Source organism: Loxodonta africana, chromosome 25 (assembly GCF_030014295.1).
Source record: "Loxodonta africana isolate mLoxAfr1 chromosome 25, mLoxAfr1.hap2, whole genome shotgun sequence".
NCBI classification, from domain to species: domain Eukaryota; kingdom Metazoa; phylum Chordata; class Mammalia; order Proboscidea; family Elephantidae; genus Loxodonta; species Loxodonta africana.
This window is the reverse complement of record NC_087366.1, coordinates 39118215-39142954: the sequence shown is the minus strand read 5'-3', so window position 1 is coordinate 39142954 and position 24740 is coordinate 39118215. Positions and strand designations below refer to the sequence as shown.

General features: G+C 36.6%; 1 protein-coding gene across 1 annotated transcript in view; it reads right to left on the bottom strand.

The window, feature by feature from the left end:
• Positions 1-24740, bottom strand: part of LOC100676989 (ryanodine receptor 2) — a 362795-nt gene that overhangs the window by 163604 nt on the left and 174451 nt on the right. Inside the window, exons 40-48 of the mRNA XM_064276716.1 lie at positions 24499-24662; positions 21829-21907; positions 19739-19828; positions 18785-18922; positions 13928-14005; positions 12481-12556; positions 7310-7433; positions 6491-6606; positions 1821-1885 (exon numbers count right to left, since the gene is read on the bottom strand). Of these exons, the coding sequence (XP_064132786.1) occupies positions 1821-1885; positions 6491-6606; positions 7310-7433; positions 12481-12556; positions 13928-14005; positions 18785-18922; positions 19739-19828; positions 21829-21907; positions 24499-24662 (930 nt within the window). The remainder of the gene's footprint in view (positions 1-1820; positions 1886-6490; positions 6607-7309; positions 7434-12480; positions 12557-13927; positions 14006-18784; positions 18923-19738; positions 19829-21828; positions 21908-24498; positions 24663-24740) is intronic.

The window sequence follows — 24740 nt, the reverse complement described above, 5'->3', positions numbered from 1 at the left end:
TAGTGTGCTACTGGGCTAAATAAAACCCCTGTATTCTCTGTTCCCATAACACCATTTGCAATCTTATGTTTTATATGTGTGATTTTGGATTGAAGTCTCTCTCCCCTAAGAGTCTACAAGGCCCATGAGAGAAAGAAAAATTTCAGGCTTTGTTTCCAATTATAGCCCTTTCCTGGCCTCTGTGACTGCTATTCAGTCTGTTTTGTTTACCACTGAATTCCTAGGGCTTAAGGTTTTGCTGGGTCTATAGCAAAAAAGAAAAAAAAAAATTTTTTTTTTCTTTTTTGCTAAACATTTGTGGAATGGAGAAATGAAAAAACAAATGAAAAGAGTGAGAAGAACTGGCATTCCTAGTATCCAAACTCGGATGTGTCTGCTACACCTTCTTCCCCACCATGTGGTATACCACAGTTATAGATAATGGGAGTACATGAGTTTTTACTGATATTCCTTGAGGCTGTCACACTGCCTAAACTTAGTGTCTGGCTCAGAGTAGACACTCAATAAATCTGGTGAATGAATGAATCACAGGCTTAATACCAATGAAGCTGCACTAAGTATTTGCACCCAAAATCACTAGAGCTATGGAGTATCTGGGCAACACAATATGAGAAATACATTTTAGAGGTACAGTTAGAGGTAATGAACCCAGAATTTTTGATAAGTCGCTATCAGGGGAGGTTACATCCTATTAAAAAAACAAGAGACAGGATATATACATAAAAACAGATAACTACCAATTTTCAGCCCAGAACAAATCTCAGATGATTGGTATGGACCTCAAATGCTATACTGAGTGGAAAGAAAAGGCCACAAAAGAAACTTCTCTGAACATAAAGGGAACAATTCTGAAAACATAATAAAAGCCAAATATTAATCGATCAAAACCAGATATTATCTTAAAGTCCACAAAAAGTTTATTATCTATAATAATCCTACCAAATGCAAATATATTAAAAGGAAACTGACAGCAAGTACGAGGTCTCTAGGTTAACTGCAAGGTGTTGTAAAAAGAAAACCTTCTCCAAAGGTCCTCATGACAGTGTGCATGACTGCCGCGGTTCACAGGAAATCCCAGGATACAGCCTACTGCCAGTCTAATGACTGGGCATAGAGTGAGTGCTGAGTAAGCAGACAAGTTCACTATGGAAGCTTTGCAGTACTTCATCTCCTTCCTTTACTAGCTGAAGAATGGTTTCAGGTATAAAACAAATTCTCAATAATTATTAAAATGAATGAATAATAATAGTGGGTTACACTTCGTATACGAACAATTTATCCTCTCAGCCTTAGCTTCCTCGTCTATAAAATGAATAGGACTACAGCCCCACAATATTCTATGACTCTGAAATCTTAAATAAGCATCTAACCAGGCAAGATGGGGAAAATCATAGTAAAGGATCTTTTAATGTGTCCATTTATAAACTATTGCTTTTCCTCCTTATGAGAGAAATGCTTATCTAAAAAAAAAAATTTACACCATAGCATTATTTAAATGTTCTTAAGAAATGGGTAATTTTCTTCTGTTATATGATGAAGCTAAAAAAACAAAAACTTTGAATCAGACCTTCTATTGGGCTGCCATTTGAGAAATAAGAGAGGGAGAGCAGAGCAAGTTCAAATGAGTCCAAGTTTGTTAGAAACGAAAGGAGAAAATCCATTCCACCTTCTTCATGCAGTTACTTTTCACGCCATAGATTTACTGGTAGTAAAGTTCATATGTGTGGACAAGTGCACTCTGAAAAGAGGCAAAGATCTGGAGAGTGAAAGTGTGGAAACAAACATATTGAAGCAAAAACAGGATAGATTGTATACTGTACTTTAGCAAAGAACTTGATTTCTTGTTCATAGGGGAAAGGCTCTCCTTTGCTTCTGCTGCCACCATCTGTAGATAGGAAGAGATTTTAGGTACATGTTTCATGTCAAACATTTTAAGATATTCACCTAAAGTGCAAAGTTTAGAATACATCGTGAAATGTGTTATCCACTAAACCAAATATGAAAAAACAACCAACATAATTGGTTAGATTTACTTTCATTGAATATATATTTTTTTAATTGGGGTAAAAATATATATGACAAAACATTGCCATGTTAACCACTTTTACAGGTATAACTCATTGACATTGATTAGGTTCATCATGTCATGCAACTATGACCACTATATGTCTCCAAATATTCCCACCACCCTTACCAGTGATGAGTCACTTTTTTAGCCCCTCCCACCTACCCATACAATACTTGTTGCAGTCACCTCGATTCCAACTCCTAGTGACCCTGTAGGACAGAGTAGAACTGTCCTGTAGAGTTTCCAAGGAGCACCTGGTGGATTTGAACTTCTGACCTTTTGGTAGCAGCCGTAGCATTTAACCACTATGCCACCAGGGTTTCCCACCTACCCACAGTAACCGCAAATACACTTTGGGCTCTGTACATCGGTCTCTAGACATTTGCCCATTCTAGAGATTTCACGCAAGTGGGATCATACAATATTTGTCCTTTTGGGACAGGCTTTTTCACTCAGCATGATGTTTTCAAGGTCATCCATGTTGTGGCACGTACCAGAATTTCATTTCTCTTTACGGCTGAGTAATACTCTGTTGTTTGTGGGTTTTTTAATATTCTCTTGTATGTACTGACCTCATTTTGTTTAAACATTCACCTGTTGATGGATACGTGGGATGTTCCCACCTTTTAGCTAATGTGAATGGTGATGCAATGAACACCGAGGTACAAGTATCTGATTGAGTCTCTGCTCTCATGTCTTTTCCATATATAGCTAGGAGGGAAATTGCTGGGTCCTATGACAATTCTATCTTTAACTTTTTGAGGAACCACTAAATTATATTCCACAGCAGCTGTACCATTTTACAAGCCCACCAACAACGGAGAAGGGTTCTAATTTCTCCACATCCTCACCAACATTTCCTGTTTTTCATTTTTCTGATAATAGCCAAACTAGAGTAGGTAAAGTAGTATTTCACTGAAGTTCAGATCTGCATTTCCCTAATGATGTGGAGATTTTTGGCCATTTACATAACTATCTTTTTTGGTGAAATGTCTATTTAAGCCCTTTGCTCATTTTTTTTTTTTTTTTTGAGTTATTTGTCTTTTTTTTGTTGAGTTGTAGAAGTTCTTTACATATTCTGGATATTAACCCTTATCAGATCTCTTGTTCCCAAATATTTTCTCCCACATTGGTTAAATTTTAACCCCGACCTCTTGGTGTGACTAAAAGTTAATGTTTCCGATCCTAAAATACAAACTTAAAAACTATGGGAAACCAGGCCCTGCAATGAGGAAGAGGATCACAATTTTAATATTTGGTTGGAAAATTAATATTCTACTAAAAAATAAAGTTCATTTATGTCAAAAGACAATTTACAAATAAGTGAAGCAAAAATACTTAAAGTATTCCCCATGGCTTAGAAAATTATTTCAAGGTTAAGAATTGATTGACCCAATGCATTTAATTTAGAAGAATACAGAAGTGGTTTCATACATAGAGAAGAAGTAATAATAAACTACAATAACTATAATTATATGCAGAACATATTGGAGAGAGAAACAATTCAGAATTGTATATAACATTTTAGTGAAGTTTATACATGGAATATTCAAATATTTTAAGAGCCAAACTGACTTTTGCTTGAAAAAGTTCTTTTGCAAAATAGAAATAAAAACAATTTGAGATATAATTTATCGAATCCTGGACATAGACACGAGATGATTTTTAGAGAATTTAGGTAATATTTTATAATACCAGGATAATGCTCTTTCCATGAATGAAAGAAAATGAAGGGTTTTGACACCTGCAAATCTCATTTCTGAACCACTTTCACACTAAATCTCTCCCAACTGCATTATGCAAATGGATGAATTCATGTAAGAGACTTCCTTGTATAAATTCTGTCAAGAATTTTGCACATCGCTAAATCTGCTAATATTTCAAATATTGAAATCGGAAATTTCTTTCATTGTACATTTTAACAAAACTGTGTAAAATGTGAACCAGATTTGGAGAGAAAATAAGCTACGATATAATACTAAAACTGGAATGAAGTAATATACATTTAATATTCTATGTCTAAGAATGAGTAAACTAAACACGAGTTGTGAACGCAATGAAGTGAAGAACAAATGGAGAAGGAACTTAAAAGTTTTATCCATAATAACAGTGAATGAAAACGTTAGAAAACAACTGTGTTGACAATGGCCAATCTACCATTCCTTTAATTGAGTTCTCATACATCATTTGCCCTGCCACGGCCTTCGGAAAATGCCGCAAGCAAAATCGAGAATTGTAAAAAAGTTATTTTGTTGGACTCTATAGCATTCTGGGAACCCTGGTGGTGTAGCGGTTAAGAGGTACGGCTGCTAACCAAAAAGCTGGCAGTTCAAAATCCACCAGGTGCTCCATGGAAACTCTATGGGGCAGTTCTATTCTGTCCTATTGGGTTGCTATGAGTTGGAATCAACTCAATGGCAATGGGTTTTGTTTTGTTTTTAGATCATTCTAGTCTTACTTTCTTCCCAGAATATTTTCTAAGACTCTCTACCCTGTAGAAAGAAAGAAATATGGATAAATTGGCCTGGGGCAAGATTCTCACCACCCCCTCTACAAGCAAACACTGTACTAGCTGGTTCATTCAGAAATGTGAACACAGCATGAATAATACCTAAACATATTCCATCCTCAAATCTGTGTTTCTGCCTCCATGCAAAGGTAAAATTTTCTTCTTCCCTTGTCCAAAGGGTTATTCTTTCCTTCCCTCTTCCCCAGTGCCTTGCCAAAAAGAGGAAAGGATCTCCAGTTGCTGCCTGTATCAGATCCTTTTTAAATGTGGAGCAGGAACCTAATTTTAACTTCGTGAATCAAAGTGTCAAAAATTCACCATTGCTTGACTTTTGTTCTTTGGTCAAATTTCATCAATTCAGACTAATTTGGCTTTAAGCCAGGATGAATCATCAGAAATCAATTTGTTAAAAATTGTAGTTATATGAGTTAAAAGAGATTGCATGTTAGAGTCGGTACACTTGGCTTTGATGAGAAAGGTGGTTAAGAAGAGAGCAAGAATACTGCACTTGAACTGTAGGTAAAGAGACAGGTTACAGAGAGGGAGGCTTTTCGGGAACACTGCCCGGCTGGCAAATCTGTAATCATATTTAGGATACAGGAGGCTAGGAACAAGAAAAATACCAGTGCTGCAATTTCCACAAATGTTAATTTAATGCTGAGTCAGAAGCTAAGTCTAAATCCTGAGAACAGCAGCAGCAAGAGGAGCCCTTGGTTGTGAGGGTTTGTTAAGGACATATCTGCTAAGGGGTCTAGGATTAGAAGCCCAGAGGAAAGGGGCTGAAAGTACAGAAAGAATGAACATAAAAAAAAAAAAAAGTTGAGAGTAGAGAAGAATATAAAAATATACCATCAGAACAGAACACTGTTTTTAAAAAGGGACTTCATATATTAATACCAACCAGTGGCTGTTAATAACTTGGAATTTTAATTCAACATTTGAGAATGATAACAAATAACAGAAATAAGAGAAACCAAAAACAAACCCACTGCCGTCGAGTTAATTCCGACTCACAGCGACCCTACAGGACAGAGTAGAACTGCCTGGTAGAGTTTCCAAGGAGCGCCTGGCGGATTCGAACTGCCAACTTCTTGGTTAGCAGCTGTAGCACTTAAGCACTACGCCACCAGGGTTTCCGAAATAAGGGAAGCCTGCCTTAATTATATGGTCTGAATCTAAGACTGAAAATAATGAGTTCTTTTTGTACTTAGGTAGCCAGGCCAGATAGGGAAGAGGTCTTTCATTTTATGCTCAATGAATAATAAAATACTCTGCACTGCACATAAAAAAAAAAAATTCTGAGATGCTGATTCCAACTCATAGCGACCCTACAGGACAGAGTTAGAACTGCCCCACAGAGCTCCCAAGGAGCTTCTGGTGGTTTCAAACTGCTGACCTTTTGGTTAGCAGCTGCAGCACTTAACCACTACACCACCAGGCTTTCTGCACTGCCAATAGTCTAGTATAAATGTGTGCCACTACAAAGGTAAACTCAAGGCCTTTACACTGTCTAGAAATTTTAGGAATCCATAGTTTTTGAGGTTTTTGTTTCGTTTGGTTTTTTAAAGAGCAGAGCAATTAATTTCATAGGGAAGTAACAAGCTGTATCTTAAAATTTTTATGTCCTTCCAATTTATTTTTCAAAATGAAAATGCCAATCAACATTATAAGGAGAAAAGGATTATATGTTAGGCTAAAAAAAAAAATGTTCAAAATTTACACATCACTAAAAACTACACTTCTTTGCCTACTGGCTGGTGAAGTATACTTAGATTTAGGATGGATACAGTGTGTTTATACCATCAGTGAATAGACCATAAACAGCCCAGCAGACTGCTTGTTCTATATCATGATGCTGTAAACATTAAGAATAACAAACACTGGGCTCCTAGCAACAGGACTACGGTACCTACCAAACTCCAGGATATACTGATGGGCTTCATCCACATAGCGGATGAGTTGCTGGAGGAAACTATAGGCAAACCGTTTCTCAATAGAAGGTGTGTCCAGTTCCAGATCCTTGAATCCTCTAGAACAGCAAAAATGAAACTATGAGACTTGGAAAGCAATTTATACAAAGTCTATTGTTGTTGTGTGTGGTCCAGTTGATAATGACTCATAGCCACCTTATACGACAGAGTGGAACTGCCCCATAGGGTTTCCTAGGCTGTAATCATTGTGGGAAGAGATCACTAGATCTTTTCTCCGATGGAACGCTGATGGGGTTGAACAACTAATCTTTCAGTGAGCAGCCAAGTGCTTAACCGTGGCACTACCAGGGTTCCTTACAAAGTCTATTAGAAAATCTTATTTGTAAAAAGGAAAAAGTATGTATAAATTTTTGAAAGATTACCTAATATTCTTGTAGCTGAAGAAAAATGTGAGATTTAATTTATAAGGAATAGTTTATATCTAATATTAAAACAACAGTTAATAACTCGATTAATATGCAGTAAAATGTTGCCTTCAGAAAAGCAGTGTGACTTTTGCCTAGAGAGTCTGTGTAAATGATGGATGGGGATTTAATATAAGTAGCAAAAGGACCTCACTCACGTGGCTAACAGCTAAGGGCACTGATGTTTCTGACAGATGTGAATTCCGATTATACGAAATAGCAGCTCTCAGCTAGTTTAAGCTATCACTGAATTCATTTTCGGCATTTAATCTGATAGAGCTATTTACATGTTCTATCTTATAAAAAGAATTCGTAACTGGAGTAGGTGTGCTTTTACCTGGATACAGCATATCCGTTGATCTGCAAGAACTTGAGAATATCCTGAGCCTTTTCCCTGTCCTTGGCTTTTTCTTTGGCTGTCAGCGTATCATAGGGCACCAGCAGGGGATGGTTTCCACCGCCTAAGAGGATATCAAGACAAGGACACAGCATAGCGGTCAGAAAATTATCTGAGTGGCACACGTAATAGGAACACACCGTAAAACCTGTGATATCCTTTAATCACAGAGCACATAAGACCTTTCCCCCTAGTGTTGTTAATGCTCCATTCAATTTAGGAAACCTATGCAAAGAGATGGAGCCCTGGTGGTACAGTGGTTAAGAACTCAGCTGCTAACCAAAAGATCAGCAGTTCAAATCCACTAGCTGCTCCTTGGAAAGCCTATGCAGCAGTTCTACTAAGTTCTATAGGGTTGCTATGAGTCGGAATGGACTCAATGGCAATGGATTTGGTTTGGTTTTTTTGGTTCAAAGAAAGACTGTGTATATGACTTCCACCAACAGCACTGCCATCGAGTCGATTCCGCTCATAGCGACCCTATAGGACAGAGCAGAACTGCCCCATAGGATTTCCAAGGAGCGCCTGGCGGATTCAAACTGCCCACCTCTTGGTTAGCAGCCGTAGCACTTAACCACTACGCCACCAGGGTTTCATATGACTTCGAAGAGGCAATAAAAACATGAAAATACATGCATTTGTAATACCAAGTGCTAATAACATCTGCAATCACCAAGGAGAGAGAAGACTCTGCATTTTCTTTCTGTTCAAACAAATTCTGAATGTGAAAAGTAAAAACAGACACAGAAAAAATGCACAGCTGGATATAGTAAAATTATAAGGCACATTTCAAAAAATACACTTCTTTTTCTACCTCAGAGAGAGAAGAAAAAATGATACTTGAACAAAGAATTTTTGTTACGCCTTCCAGATCAGGGAGTCCTTCATAGTCGCATGTTATTTCTGAATATATGAAAAACCATATGCAGATGTGCTAAGTTAAAAGTCGATCCCTCTTAAATATCTAATAAGTGTAGCATACATATTTTATTGATTTATAAATTTCGGCAAGTAACCTGTAGCAGGGGCCTATGTTTCTAGTATATCTATTCTGGTGAAACATACTAAAAAAATTATTTCAGACTTGAAAGTTTTAGAGAGTATTTAAATTAAAAAAAAAAAACAATGAGAACGATATTTTAGGAAAAATTATTAAAATTTCAAAAATGCACTGTTAATTCCATATGTAAATACCTGATGCAAAGAACGCTACCATAGTAGCAACAGAACTGAATAGCGTGGTATGCCCCGAATCTGAAGCTATAAAACATGTATGGTAATAACACTTTGTGTAGAATTCTAAACAGCTCTGAAATATAACTGCTAAGGAATTCCAGAGAGAAAAATATGAAAATATTTTGTTTCAATTATAATAACATGTAGCCTATTAAATCTATGTCCACTGTAGTTTAGCTATAATCTCCTTTAAAAAGTCATAAACGTTGAATTTTCCCTACAAAAAGAAAGAAGCAAACAAAAATGCAGAGGAGGAATTGCCACACTTCACTAGAGCTTTCTTGGACTGAGCGCCATCTGCAGAATGTAGTCACTGCACTGAACTTTCTGGCCATTAGGTGGCACTATACAATCGCAAATGGAAAGATACACATTAATTCCCAAGCTAATAAACACGTAGCATATTATAATTCGCTTATGTTTATAATATGATCTAGTTTATAATATTATATAAATAGTATCAATTAGTTTGTAATATAATAAGAACAGTATGAAGTACACTACAGTAGTCAGAAGACAATACATACATTTTGCAAACAGTGGGTATTTAGAATGTTTATTATTTTTTTTTCTGTGTGCATTGGGTACAAAGTTTATCTTCTATCAAAAGAATTTTTTTTTAATTCAAACATCTAATTTAATCACTCTGGAATCCTCACCTATTAAGCTCTCCAGGATTGCATTTAGTCATTGAAAATTACATTAATTTGACAACTTAATTTGTAATGCACAATAATTTGGGGGTCAGATGCTAATCAAGGAGGGGAAAGGAGGGAGAGAGAAAATAAATTCTATAATTTCAAAATCCCTAAGAACACAAAGCACCTTCTAACTCTGAAACTCTTCTCGCCTTATCAGACTGGTACAGAATTAGGGCATGAACTTTGTAGTCAGTGAGCAGACTGGGGCTGAAATCTGCGCTTTTGCCACTTAATAGCAGCAGTGTGTGGCAAGTTACCTTGATCTTCCAACTCTCTTCATTCGTATCCTTTAATAATATGGTTAGAGGGGAAAGGCAGTAGGTAAATACGAGAAGTAAATGAATACGCAGGAGGTAGTTACCCAGTAACTCCTAGGATGCTGCCTCAAACCTGCCAGCATTGGCTCTGGAATTAATTAATGCTGACAGATAAAATGCTTGCTATCAGAGCTCTCCTTGGCTTGATGACAGGACACTGCAGTACAAAATACTTAAAGTGTGAATGGGCAAAGAAGAAACAAAAGGAGCACTAGTTCTTTACATTTTTTACTAATTTGGTAGTATCGACAATCTTTTCTACTAATGACATACTCCTTGTGCTGCCCGATTTTCCCCCAAATTCTTCTAGATGCTTAAAGCTAATTAAGAGAGCACTGAAGAACAGACTAAGTCTCTGGGTGGTGCAAAAAGGTAATGTGCTCGGCTGATAACCAAAAGGTTGGAGGTTTGAGTCCAGCCAGAGATGCCTAGGAAGAAAGACCCGGTGACCTTCTGAAAAATCAGCCATCGAAAACCCTACAGAGCACAGCGCTACCCTGCAACACACAAGGTTGCTATGACTTGGAGTTGACTCAACTCGATGGCAACTGGTTTCTGTTCTTGATGAACAGACCAACAGTGTTAGCAGAGGAGAAAATTTTCTCTGGATTTTCCCAAAGCAGATTAATCTTTTGAAAATAGATGCAGGATGGATGATAAAAGAGATCAGGGTGAGAGGGAAACAAAACTGTGGAGTTGAGCACTGACTGCTTTAGATGTCTCCATGTCCAGCTGACTCTCAATCTCTCTATCAGTAATGTTCCCCTCAGTTCTCTATCTCTCTGTCCCTCTCTCTTTCTGTCTCATACACACACACACACACACACACATACATACACACTAAGACACAGGATGGCAACAGGCCCTGAAATACAACTGCTAAGGGAATTCCAGAAAGAAATTCCCCACAATCCCACCCAGAACTCTTTGGCAGAGAAGAAATGGCAGAGCATGTGTTGGCTGTAAGGATCCTAAGCACTGTCTAAGTCACGGGTAAAAGAACAAATTTCAAAAAAGACATGTAGCTTCTGTTCTAAAATTGTACACCATCTCCAGCCTTTTCTTTTCAAGATTCACTTCTCTATTCGTTAGTCTCAATAACCCAAAATCCAAGATCCAGCATTGTGTATGTCAACGCTTTTCATATTGGTCTGCCATTTTGGTCCTAAACAATTCTCTTCTTCTTTAAAAGGAGAAGAATATGATGGAGTCAAAAGAATAATTAAAGACTGTGAGGGCTAATCTCACCTACTGTAACTATGTTTGTCTCCCAAGTATCAGTATGAGTTTGGACAAACACAAGCTGGGTACAGAGGTGTGGATGTCTCGTTAAGAGTGGCGTGCCTTAAAGAAATCCCTGAACCTGGGATATCTAAATGGCTGGCCCAGAAATTAAAACCAATGATGATCTTCTAGCATACCTATTTAGAAAATCAGTAGTAAGACATGCCCTTATTACTTCTCATTTTTTCACTCAACCACAGTGAATGAACAAATTGCAAAAAAAAAAAAAAGGAAAAGATTTTGTTTTTTCACATTATCTGCTCATGTAACAAAACGCAATTTTGTTCAAGAGTCATGTGGGCAATGTTCCTTCAAGAACTCCACTAAGCAAAACTCTATGACTTATTAGCTATCCAGCTAGCAGGTCAACAAACCAATCAATCATTTAACAGACATTTATGGAGTGTTTCTAGAACAGTAGGCCTAGCCGTCGGTCAGATTTTGGAATACGCCATTTTGGTATACGGAGTCTTCTCCTTTCCCCTCTGTGGAACGGAGAACAACCCTCGTGTGTGTTCCCCTGTTTCCTAGAGTCTGATATCTAGTACTATCCTTCAATATCAAAACTCTGCCTTCCACCATGAAATTACCCCCACTCTTCAAAATTATCTCCTTGGATATTTTTACCAAGTCCAATGATGAATAAAGGGTTTACTGATGCTCAGAATGCTACAATAAGGATTACAAAAGAAATAAGGATTGTGGTCCTGAACTTGAGAAGATTATATTCTGGTTGGGGAAAAGGAACCTATATAGAAAGTATTTAAAGACAGCATACACACATCTATGTTATCAACCATGTGTGTATAGACTAATGTTGAATAAATAACAAAGAGATAATGAGTGTAGGACATGTTCAATCAAAAAATATTTATGCAAGTAATTCTAAGAAAAGATTTGAAAAATGACTAATATGAGGTTATTTTAATATTTTAAGAAACGAACAGGAGAAGAGAGCACACGAAAGCATGTAAGAAACGATATCATCACTAGACTTTGAAAAACAGAGAGGCTGAGACGGGACACAGAAAGGGATGAGATAAGAGATATATTTAAGCTGGGATGGGAGCCAGCAAGGGAGGGCTAAGTAAGTTAAGAGAAGACCTAGGATGTTAGGAAGAAAATACATACACATGTTAAAATGGGCACGAGAGAGTCATAGAAATTCTGAAACAAGGATATAGACACTTCGCTGTGGCTAACATTTAAAAAAGCAAAGATGTCACTTTGATGACTAAGGTGCGCCCAACCTAAGCCATGGTCTTTTCAAATGCCTCTTATGCATGTAAAAACCAGACAATAAAAAAGACAAGAAGTGATGTGTTTGAACCGTGGCGTTGGTGAAGAACGTTGGATATGCTGTGGGCTGCCAAAGGAACAAACAAATACACACTAGGAGCGAGGAAATTAAAGCCTCTCCACCTTGGATCTGTCATGGACATATCGGAACCATTCTTACAAAATAACAGTATAATGAACTCTTCTGCTAAAAAGACTAATTGTTTTAATCCATATCATATACTTCTGTAGTTGGACTCTGATTTTTCTAATAAAGGTTTCTAGAAAATATTACCTTTGGACTCCAGTTCCATTTTCTTTTTCTTGGCCCATATATTATGGTAGTTCTCAGCCATCATTTCTGCCATAGCCTTAAATGAATAAAATATTTAGCAACCAGGTTATATTTTATTGAGTTAAAAAAGGATAACATTGCTTTCCAAAATGTAAGGGCAAAACATATTTTAAATTAATAAAAGCATACAGTGTTAGTGGTAAAGTGCATCCAAAAAAGAAAAGTACAGCTCTTTTATTTGGAATCTGAATCCCAGAGAATTTTAATAATTTGACAAATTACACGGTAGTAAACAGCAGAAAGGAGCTCTGGAGGCTCAGTGGTTACATACTCGGCCGCTAATTGAAAGGTCATTGGTTCAAACCCACTAGCTGCTCCACAGGAGAAAGATGTGGCAGTCCATTTCCATAAAGATTACAGCCTTAGAAACCCTAAGGGGCAGTTCTACTCTGTCCTATGAGGTCGCTTATGAATCGGAATCGACTAGATGGCAACGGGTAAACAACAGAGGGGATTCCGTGCTCTTACATTGACGGAATGCTCATGACTATAATGTTTAAAGACATTATATTAATTCAATAACAAAAACTTAAAAATGGCAATAGACAAAAAATATTTATTTTACAAGTTCTTTTTTTAATTTCTAAAGCTTTAAAAGGTGATCTAAACCTAATCAACCATAAATGTAAAGAGGGAGCCAAACACTTGACTTCTAGATTAATCTCTGCCCCAGGCAAGGGGAATAAACTCGACTAAGTCACTTGAATCTCCCTGTGATCTTCTGGATTTTAATAAGGTTACTTCTAAGATTCTTTTCACTCTTGATTTTTTAAGTTTACTACATCATTTTATTTATTTACTATGTCATTTTAATACACTAATACAAGAACAATAACAAATTAACAATACAGAGATTTTATATTGACATCCTTATTTCTTTTGGAATAATATTAACCATGGTTTGATCACACCCTACCAACCTGTTAACTTGTTTTCTGGCAACAAGCTTTTTCTCTATCACTCAGATCAGCCATTTCGTTAGTAACAAAGAATAACTGATAAAACTGTGGATGTGGCAAGTAAAATGTCATCAGCTTCCTGGGACAAGCAACTTAAAATATCTATTGCTTAATAATTAATTAAAGTGATCCTTGATCACTTTAAATAAATCATTAAGATTTATTCTCTTCTCATACCAAGCTATTTAATTACACATGAGGGTTTTAAAATGAATACTATCTTTACAGAGACTATGTAATTTGGAAGGAAAATTCTAGAAAAGTTATATAAACTTTTATAGTACTAAAAAGTTAGGGACATAATCTATAAACTCCATATGATCACATTCAAACAATGCATGTTACAAAATAAATGCAGGGAAGTGCTATACAGTATGGCTTTTAAAAATGAAACTTGGAGAATATTTTTAATAGTTGGTAGTACTTACATGCAGATCTCTGGAGAGGGTAACATTGCTCATGTCGATGGCTCGGGGGCTATAGCCATGGGTGATATCTATGGAAACCTAGATGGCGCAAAGGGTTTATGTGAAAAACAGTGTCTTGTGAAAACACCAAGTAGGGAGAGACGTAAGAGATACTTTAGGTATTAGTGAAAAAATAAATGGCAGGTAAGTCAGCAAACATAATGTTTTTTCAGATAAAACTGACAAGTTCTACACAAAATGATTTTGAGAACATATTAAATTATATCTGTGTGCCTGACAATTATTTATGACTGAATATCGCAATTTCTTAGAGACTGACGATCCCGAAAGTTAATAAGCAGAATTTGACTAATAGACTCAGTATTATGAAACATTACCTTAGGCAAAGGACCATTTTATCCCTGAGTACCTTGCATCCTAATGGGCTGAATTAAATTCACTCTACCTCAAATATTTGTAAATATTAATCAAAGAGACTAGCATTTACAAAAGTCTTTGTGGGTCAAATGTTAGGATGATTCCCAATGTCAGAGATATTAAAATATGGCTGACTGTATCTTAAAACTGATGAAAAACAATATTCGAGTCTCCACAAATTCTGTTGAATAAATGAATAGAGTTGATATCAATAGCTTTGTATCTAAAATAGAATTTTTAGTATTAATATTTGCTTAGACTATGCTCTTTATATAACTGAAATTTATATCCTTTATTACCACCTTCATTACCTTTTATTTATATCCTTTATTTATTTATATTTTTATTAACTCTTCCCAGGCCTTTGTGCAGGTTATCTTCTCATTAACATCTACCCTGACATGACAACCCTACATAAAACTACACCTGACATTCCAAACACCATTAACCCCCTACCTTTACACCCCAACCTGCCTTTCCATGCTGTATTTCCTTTTTCCCATAGTGTTTATCATATTCTAACATCTTGTATAATTTACTGATTATACCTACTGTTTCCTTCCCCCATTAAAATAGCTCAACGAGAGAAAAAAAATTTGTAGATTTTGTTGACCTGAAAAACTTACACTAATGCCTGCAACATACTAAGTGCTCAATAAATATTTGCTGAAGCCAAGAATAAATCAATCCTCTCTACCAGCCTCTGTTTTAGTTCTAAGTGGGTCATTTACTTTCTCAAAATTTTCACTCCCATCTCCCTCCTACTCCCAGGTTATAAGCTTGGTTTTTATTTGTTTAAATATTTTTTTTTATCTTACATTGGTGATATTTAAAAACAGATATAGGATAAAAAATTGGAACTGGGAGGGAAATAAATAATCGTAGAGAGCCTAAAAGTGTCTGAGATTGTCAGACATGTCCTCCTTTCATATGGACTATAGTGATCACCACCAAGAATGGAGAGCCAAAGTCTACCCATTTAGACCAGTTGCCATCCAGCTGAGTCTGACTCATGGTGACTGACCCCTTGTGTGTCAGAATAGAACTGTGCTCCATAGGGTTTTCAATGGCTGGTTTTTCAGAAGTAGATCCGCAGGCCTTTCCTCTCTCCCATAGTGTTTATCGTATTCTAATATCATATACAATTTATTGATTACATCTTTTGTTTCCTTCCCCCATTAGAATGTAAGCTCCACGAAAGCAAAAACTTTTGTAGATTTTGTATTAATTGATTGCAGTCCCTGGGTGGAGCAAACAGTTAAGTGCTCAACTATCAGCCAAAAGGCTAGAGGTTCGAACCCACCCAGGGAGCTCCAAAGACAGGTCTGGCAATCTGTTTCCAAAAGGTCACAGCCTTGGAAATCCTATGGTGCAGTTCTGCTCTGCACATATGGGGTTGCCATGAATCAGAATCTACCCGACAGCAGCTAAGAACAACAGCAACCAGCTTCTCAGCACTTTTCTGTCAGCACTTATATGCTCATTGTAGATTCTGTGAAATTCTTATTGGCAATGTCCGTGTTCTTATCTTGTCTTAAATGTGCAAATTACAAAACCCTAATGGAGTGGTAAGCCTCTTAAGATCAGAATTCATGTCCTCAATTGGTGATCATAGTAAAAAAAAAAAAAAGACATTAATAATGTTATGATTCACATAAAAATAATAATGGTAATAACTATGGCTAACATTTATTGAAACGTAGGCCAATCACACTTTAAAATAATTTGTAAGTAGTATAATGTTTATCTTCACAATGATCTTTCAGTGTAGATGCTCTTATCAGCCTCATTTTTGAGATGAGAAAACTGAGACTTAGAGAGATTAACCAGTTTGGCTAAGCTCACAGACCTAGCTCGTCAGTGGCAAGGCCAGGATTTCAATCCAGGCAGGATGTGCCAGGTCTCGTGGCATTAACTACAGGTCACTTCCGCCCACGGAGGAGAGTGACGAGCCCGCTACAGGAAAGCTGAGAACATCAGGCTTCAGAATGACTTCAACAAGTGATCTCAATTCATCCATTATAGTCCTTACTATAACTAATGCCATAAAAATTTTTCCTGAATTTATTCAAAAGAGGTTACCTATAACATAATAGAAAAGATCTTTACTATCACATGGGAAACCAGTATTAGAGAGAAAAAAAGACATTAAGAAGTTGGGCAACTGTGGAATGTGGATGTGTTTTATTAAAATGATACTTGAGAAATACTGTAAGGTTAGTAATTAAGAAACAGCATTCTATCTTAACTTTTTTCCCTTTTTTTTTTTATTGTACTTTAGATGAAGGTTTACAGAACAAACTAGTTTCTCATCAAACAGTCAATACAAACATTATTGTATGACACTGGTTAACAACCCCACAACATGTCAACGCTCTCCCTTCTCAACCCTGGGTTCCCTATTGCCAGCCTTCCTGTTCCCTCCTGCCTTCCAGTCCCTGCCCCTTTCACCTTTGGGTGAAAACAATGACAAGGATTATAAATATATTTGCGGCATTTGTTGGATTTTGCTCCTCATTCCTAATGCTGATAGAAATATTCTTTCAAAAATTGCTACTTACAGGCCACAGTACTATAAACACAAATACATTCTTTTATTCACCATTAATGAAATGCTCTCTGGCATTAACAAAAAATAAATAAATAAATAAACAAAAATAACCAGAGTTAACATTTACTGGACTCAAAGAGAGAGCAAGTAACATGCACAAAGCTACATCTCTAGAAAGTGGCGGTCCCAGGACTTAAACCCTAGGAGTCCACGGTTGGTGCAGATGACTAATACAGCTCAGCTGCTGATGGGACCGTCGGAGGTTCGAGACGAACCAGAGGCGTCTCTGGTGAAAGGTGTGGTGATCTACTTCTAAAACATCGGCCGTTAAAAATCTTACCAGCACAGCTCTACTCTGATCCAAATGAGGTCTCCATGCGTCAGAATCACCTCAACAGCAGCTGGGTAGGCCTAACTCCAGACCCTCCCTCTTAACCTATCACTAGGCCTCTGCCTTAAGTACCACCTAATATTCTGAAGCATCACAGGTAGTTTTAGCATGCGTATCATAAATCACATGTATCTCTCTAAAAACTGGTAAGATGATTTCACCCGTGTCGGTGACTACAATCTATTGAAGGCTTCATATACAACGAAACTCATAATAGGAGCTAACGGGGTAGGGGAAGTAAAGGAGGGGAAAATATATACGGCCATACAATTTTAAATAGAGCATATAATTTTTGCTATTAAGGGCAAAAAGAGAACCCACCTTATCTATTCTGGCAAAGCTGAAGGTCACCTCCATTAGGTAGTAATGTCCTTACTCCCTACCCATCTTACTGGGGAAAAAAATCACTCCTTCTTCTGGTGTCTGTAGTACCTTGTAGGTACCACTAATTTAACACTTATTGTACTATGTTGTAGTAGGTTTAATTTGATTTTCTCTGAGCTCAGTTTGTGAGTCATTAGGATCAGAACTAGATTTTATCTTTGTATTCCTATTGCCTAGTATGCAGTCTGTGCTCAATATTTCTCAAAACGGATGAAAACAAAAATTAATTGAATTAGGAATATGTGTCTATGTGAGCCCTGGTGGCAGAGTGATTAAGAGCTATGGCTGCTAATAAAAAAGGTCAGCAATTTGAATTCACCAGCCGCTACTGAGAAACCCTACGGGGCAGTTCTACTCTGTCCTACAGGGTTGCTATGAGTCAGAATCGACTCAGCGGCAATGGATTTGGGTTTTTTTGGTAAATACACGAAAAACAAGTAAATATGCTTCCAGCTATGACCCACATGATATTTATGTAGGAGATTTTTATATTAAAAATTAAAAATATAAAGATTTATATTAAATATGCCCAAATCAAAACTTTGAGAGGTGTATTTTAAATACAAGCCATGTGAAACATATGCTTTTAGTACCCCTATTTTTTGCTTCGAAAAGATTATCTGCATAAATAGTAACTGTAAACACAACGTTTTGCCTAAGCCAAACTCAGGAGTTAAGCGGTCAGGAAAGGGATACTGACATGTTTAGCTACCAGAAGAAATGGACGTGCCAAAGGTAAGCAGACCAAGTAAGCTTGTAACTAAATTTTAATAATTGGTATTTGGTTCCCTTATTGAACCCTAGCTTCTCCGGGGCAAGGCTCTGCCTTACTCTTGCCACCTTTACTAAGACTCCAGGACCTTACACTTGGTTGTTCCTTTATATGCCAGCCTGGAAAAGGAAGACCTGATATGTAAACTCCACTTCCTTCAGTCATCGTGATATAACCTCACTTAGAACGAAAGAAAAAACAACTTAGTTTTTTCATGTCTCCATGTTATGGTTGTCTTCAGAATTTTTTATTTATTTCTTTTGAAAAATCCAACGATGAATTAAAAGATTAAAATTACTTTTAAAATAACATAAACAGTAGATTCATCCCTGTGATTCTCACCTGGCTTGTTTGAGAAATACGACGAGTCCGGTTATAAAGAGCCATACTGTCTCCCTCCCGGGTTCTTTCAATTCTCCAGCCCCAAGCCAGCATAGTTTTTAAAGATTCTTTGATTGGCCAGCGATAAATTTCTTTTTCCTAGAGGGAGAGGAAAAAAAACAAAAACCCAATGGAATATTATGATCCTAAATGAAAATTAAAAAAAAAATTTAATTTTTTCTTCTGAAATAGACTGCCTTCACCTTTTCAAAATTCAATTGGCATTGTTTATTTTAAAAAAAAAAAAAAAGGCGGGGGGAGGGAGTAAGAATTCTGAAAAGCAGAGCGTGAGTTGAGATCTAGTTTGACTAATGGTGCTAAGAAGGGTCCTACAATACTACACCATGGAGGATAAGCTCCTTCCCGCTTCTTGATAGCTTACGTGGAAATTGGAAACAAGAAGCTCAATTAGAAAAAAATGAAAGATTAGGTCATAGTGTGTCAAGGCTTTTCTATCATCCGAATAAACAGAGAAGTAACTCTTCCCTCTAAGCATCAAGCTAGAAAAAGTCTTTCCACTTCACTTGTCAAGATAATTGTTTCCCCCACAGAAATAATTTATATGAAAACTTGTTAATAGTAAGCATACTAAAATATTACATCAGTATCCCTCATCAGGAAGCTCTTTAGCATGATAAGACTACATTCTAAAGTTCTTAAAAATATGGGAGAGAAATAGGAATTGAAAACGAACCAAAAAATATTAAGTAGAGAAGAGAATAACAAAATACTGAGAGAAAATAGGAATGGAGAAAAAAACACAAAATATAAGAAAAAATGGAACCTTCAAATTGAAGTAAAAATAGTAAATATAAAGTAGACATTTTAGAAACAAAATATACAACAAAGAAAACATTTTTCAAAAAGAAAAACATTAAAAAACCTATATAAATTCAACAAAAACAAAACCCTCACCTTTTCAGATAATAACTTATATGGTTTCATTAATGGTTGAACCTTAGAAGAATCTGAATATACTTCTCCATAAATCCATCCATTTGCCAACTGAAAAAAAAATTTAAATCATGCGACATGTATTAATTTTACAGAGTATAGGTGTGCATATGCTTAAGTATGTTTGATAAACATAAAAATGAACCAAAACAAGGATTAAAGTTTGAATTTTATCTAGCATAAGTCAATATAAAAACTTCAACCTAGTCAATGTTATTTTGAGCAATTGTCGGAAACAAATCTTTTAATCCAGAGATGAAAGCTCCTTATCTTCCTTAAACAGGCAGATCTGTGATATGTCAGTAGGCATGTCCCTAAGAGGATATAGTGATGCAAAGCCCCTGTATTTATTCTGCCACATCTTGGGACCTTACTTTGGCAAATGTATACGAAATACTTATTTTAAATAGGAAAACTGGGGTATATGTCTTAGAAGGCCCCTGAATAACCCTACCTGTTTTGCTCATTCCTACATCCAATTATACCTCAGCATGTTTGTTCTGGGGGCAGTGTTGGGTCTTTGATAGAATGCTCGCCTTCCATGCTGGAGACCCAGGTTTGGTTCCCGGCCAATGAACTTCACGTAACCTCATGACTCTTTTGTCACTGAATGCTTGCGTATCGGGATGATACTGAACTGGTTTCAGTGGCGCTTCCAGTCTAAGGCGAGGAAGAAAGGCCCTGTGATCTACTTCCAAAAACCAGCCAGTGAAAATCCTATGGATCACAACGGTCCAATCCCCAACTGATCATGAGGATGGTTCAGGACCAGGGAGCATTTTATTCCCTTGTGCATGTGGTCGCCCTGATTTGGGACTACCCTCCAGTAAAATTCTCCTCCGTCACTACCCTTACCAGCTCAGTACTTAACACATAAAACAAATCATTAATTCTTTCTAGTTTACTGAGTAAATCAATTACTGAACAAAGAACCACATTTATCAAAACAAAAACAGGGTTTTTTAGGGGGTAAGGGCCTGGTTGGCCGGTGCAAGGACTGAGACTGAATATGAAAACTAGCACGAGAATACTGAGTTTCCATATAGATATCTTTTGGGATCTTTGCTTTTGGATTTTCACTTGTTGTTGTTGTTAGGTGCGGTCGAGTCACTTCCAGACTCACAGTGACCCTATGGACAACAGAAGGAAACACTGCCTGGTCCTATACCATCCTCATGATCACTGTTATGTTTGTGTCCATTGTTGCAGCCACTGTATCCATCCATCTTGTTCAGGGCCTTCCTCTTTTTCACTGACCCTCTACTTTACCAAGCATGATGTCCTTCTCCAAGGGACCGATCCCTCCTGACAACATGTCCAAAGTATGTGAGACAAAGTCTCACCATCCTTGATCTTCATTTAACCATGCTTATTTTAGATTCTTGGAGAATCTCAACTCAATTTCTCTGACAAAACTTTTTTAATTATCCTCTCTTAAATTTAAACTAGACTCAATTCAAATAAGATCCTCAAGCATGATGTTTCCTTTAGAAAATCTCATGATATGTAGGAACGATGTCAGGTGTTGCTACTGCTTTTTGAGTGGTTTTTCCTGAAAACACAAATAAAACAGGCCAACGTAATCTATTTTTAGTGAACCGTAGATCTTCTTGCTAGTAAGAAATGAAATAGAAGAGTAGAACCCTGATTAAGGTATTTTAAAAAAAAGATTTTATCTAATATAAAAAGAAACCTAAAGCCAAGGTTTCCCTAAAGGCCTACGTCACCTCCTGGAGCTCCTGGTGACTGCTATATTTTACTCCCACAACCTGTATGTGTTTAGAAGCTATATTCATGATTTCATTCATAGATGTTTTGAAATATTACAATTGTGCTTTTTATGACATACTGTATTCATATGTGTATCATACTTGCGTTAATGGCGGAACTTGGTAAATATTATATTAGCAAATTGTAATTAAATGCTCTTTCCTAATGTTGGTAATGCTCTCACTCTGAAGTGGAAAATTATGACTGGCAGAAATATTTGTATGGCGACCCATCATAAACCACGACAGTACCGATTTAGGAAGCGAGACTCCAGCTTTTACCTTGTCCATTGACCATTTGTCATGGGAATGTTCGGCATATTTGTTAATGAAGTATTCCAATTTTTCAGGAATTGTAATACTGTAAGAAAAATAAAGAAAAAAAGCTTGATTTTCACAGAACTTTCAGAAAATCATCATCATCATAATTGACTCACAGCTTACAAATGTTTAGATCATATTCAATGCACGGCTGTTAAAACGGTTTTAACAAAGCATTCTTTGTCCATACTTTAGGAAAAACTTAAAAAAAGCCAAGCACATTGTGTTTTATCTGCCCATCTTACATTGATTCAAATGTTATTATGTGTTAATATCATAATAAATTGCATACATAGTATAGTATAAAGATTAATTATTAAAATATATTCCAAGATGAAGGCAAAAGATTACATACACATACACACAAAACCTAAATCAAGATACAGTTAGACTCAACAAGCTTAGAGATACATTCTTTCCCATTTTCTTTCAAGTTATTTTCCCGTTTTTACTTCTCTCTTCCACAACAAAAATGAGAAAAAAGGCTGCTGAAATTCCATGTTATATTTTTTAAATTTACTGAAAATTTTAATTAATTTCATACAACTAATGTGCTAGTGGAGCCCTGGTGGCACAGTGGTTAAGAGCTCAGACTGCTAACCAAAAAGTCTGCAGTTTGAATCCACCAGCTGCTCCTTGAAACCCTACAGGGCAGTTCTACTCTGTCTTATAGGGTCACTATGAGTTGTAATACTAATATTCATGGTGTATGTAACATTCTAAATTTTACCAATATCCACTATAGGGAAAGGTAATTAACCAACTCATGCTTTATAATTTTGATAACATTTATTCTCAACTCCTTTCATGTTTAAACATGTAATTCCTTGACCAAGTCTGATGGTAAATGCAAGACTTGGGAATATCAAATATATCTATGAATGGAAAGAAGAAATACCTATGTATCTAGATAGAAAGGTTGATAGCTAAATACTTCTGTTTCTATTCATGGATATATTTACAGTTTCACTGTACATACGTACATTTCCATTCATTAATGAATACAACTTATTAAAGCAATTAACCTTGAGAAAAGGATTCTAAACCAAACAAAAATATTGTTTTTCTCCCCCCAGCAAAGACATCAATCAATAATTGAACTAAATGGCATACACATACTTTAGAAGCAAATACATTAGAATCATAAAGATGTAGAAATTATTGCATACCAGTATGTAAACGTACATCCATTGAGAAGCCCCACAAGTGGCAAGTCTAGGTAAGTTAATATACATGCCCAACACTTATTTGCTGGATTTAAATAATAACACCCAATCCGTGACATCATTCTGATGTTTTTCACAATCCTGGGTTATGTTATATATTAGCAAACCACAAACTTACCCATGTAGGAGTGTGGATATGTGATATTTAGGTTTACTTACTTTGGAAGAGATACAAAGGATCACATAAACCAAATACGGGGCCAGAGGGGAGGGGAGGGTCTTTCTCACAGGACTGTCATCAAATACCAAACAAGCACATTTAAGGCATTATCAAACTAATGGCATACTACTAAGGTTGAAATTTGGATCTGGTTATGGAAGCTAAACAAGCTGGGGGTCACCCAGAAGCCTCAAAGTTGAACGGCAAAGCACATTCAGATGCCGTGGATAGTAACTACCAAGTGACTGCCTTGCTAACACTGATCTTGCTGAGTCACCATGAAATCAGTTAGATAATGTGGCATGAAGAGGCAGCTTTCCTTGCAAATGGGAAACCATGGTCCTACTTGAAGACAATTATAAAACAAAACAAAACAAAAAATGCTGAGACTTCAAACGCCTGAAGTACCCAAACATCCCATTGGTAGAACAATTTATACAACTAAACACATGTGAAAAGTCTCATAATGTTAAATAACGTTGTTTTATCTTTGGTTAGGAAACCCTGGTGGTGTAGTTGTTAAGTGCTACGGCTGCTAACCAAGAGGTCCACAGTTGGAATCTGCCAGGCTCTCCTTGGAAACTATGGAGACAGTTCTACTCTGTCCTGTAGGGTGGCTGTGGGTCAGAATCAACCCGACAGCAGTGGGTTTGGCTTGGTTTTTCGTTTATTTTTGGTTAAGGTTGTCAAACTGCATTCTAACTGCATGTTAAATTTCCCACAAATATTCTCATTTGATATTCCTTTCAAATCCTCGCTGCGCTTTGTGATGTGAACCTCGGCTGCTAAATCCTAGGCCTATGCTGAGATGCAGTGATGAGTGAAGTGACTCCCTGCAGCTTATATAAACAGCTGTGCAGTGCATGCTGGGATCATCCTGGGTAAAAGATGCTATAGAGGTTGGTTGTAATTATTAGTAAATATTTAGGGCAAATTTTCAACTAAAAATATAACTCGTAAGAGTTTCTTGCTTCTCAGGATTACCAATACATGTAAGTGGTGTTACATGCCGAGAATCCTGATTAGGTTAGGAATACTCTAGAAGGTACAATCGTATCTGTTTCTGATATAAGTAAAATCGTTATTATTACTACGATCATTTTATAAATTAAAGGGACTCCTATTAAAAGGATACCAATTCAAAGGGGGCACGGGTTAGAGAGAGTTCACTTTAGTACCTTATTCAATTTCTGACTTCACACATCATTTACAATAAAAATCTGCTGCAATAGAAAGAGTCCGTACTTTGAGGTATCAACAGGTTGTGGGTTAAAGTTCCCTTCAGAATCCACTGATGACTGTTTTTCCATCATACTGACATAATTTGACTCCATGTAGTCTGGAGGCAAAGCTCCCGCAACTGCACTCAGGCAAGGCAGAGCCAGTTTGAAAAGCTCTTGTTCATATTTCTGGGAAGAAGTAGAGACCGAAAAAATAAATAAATAAATAAAATACTGTTTAGCAAGAGTTGTCAACGTGGGCACTAT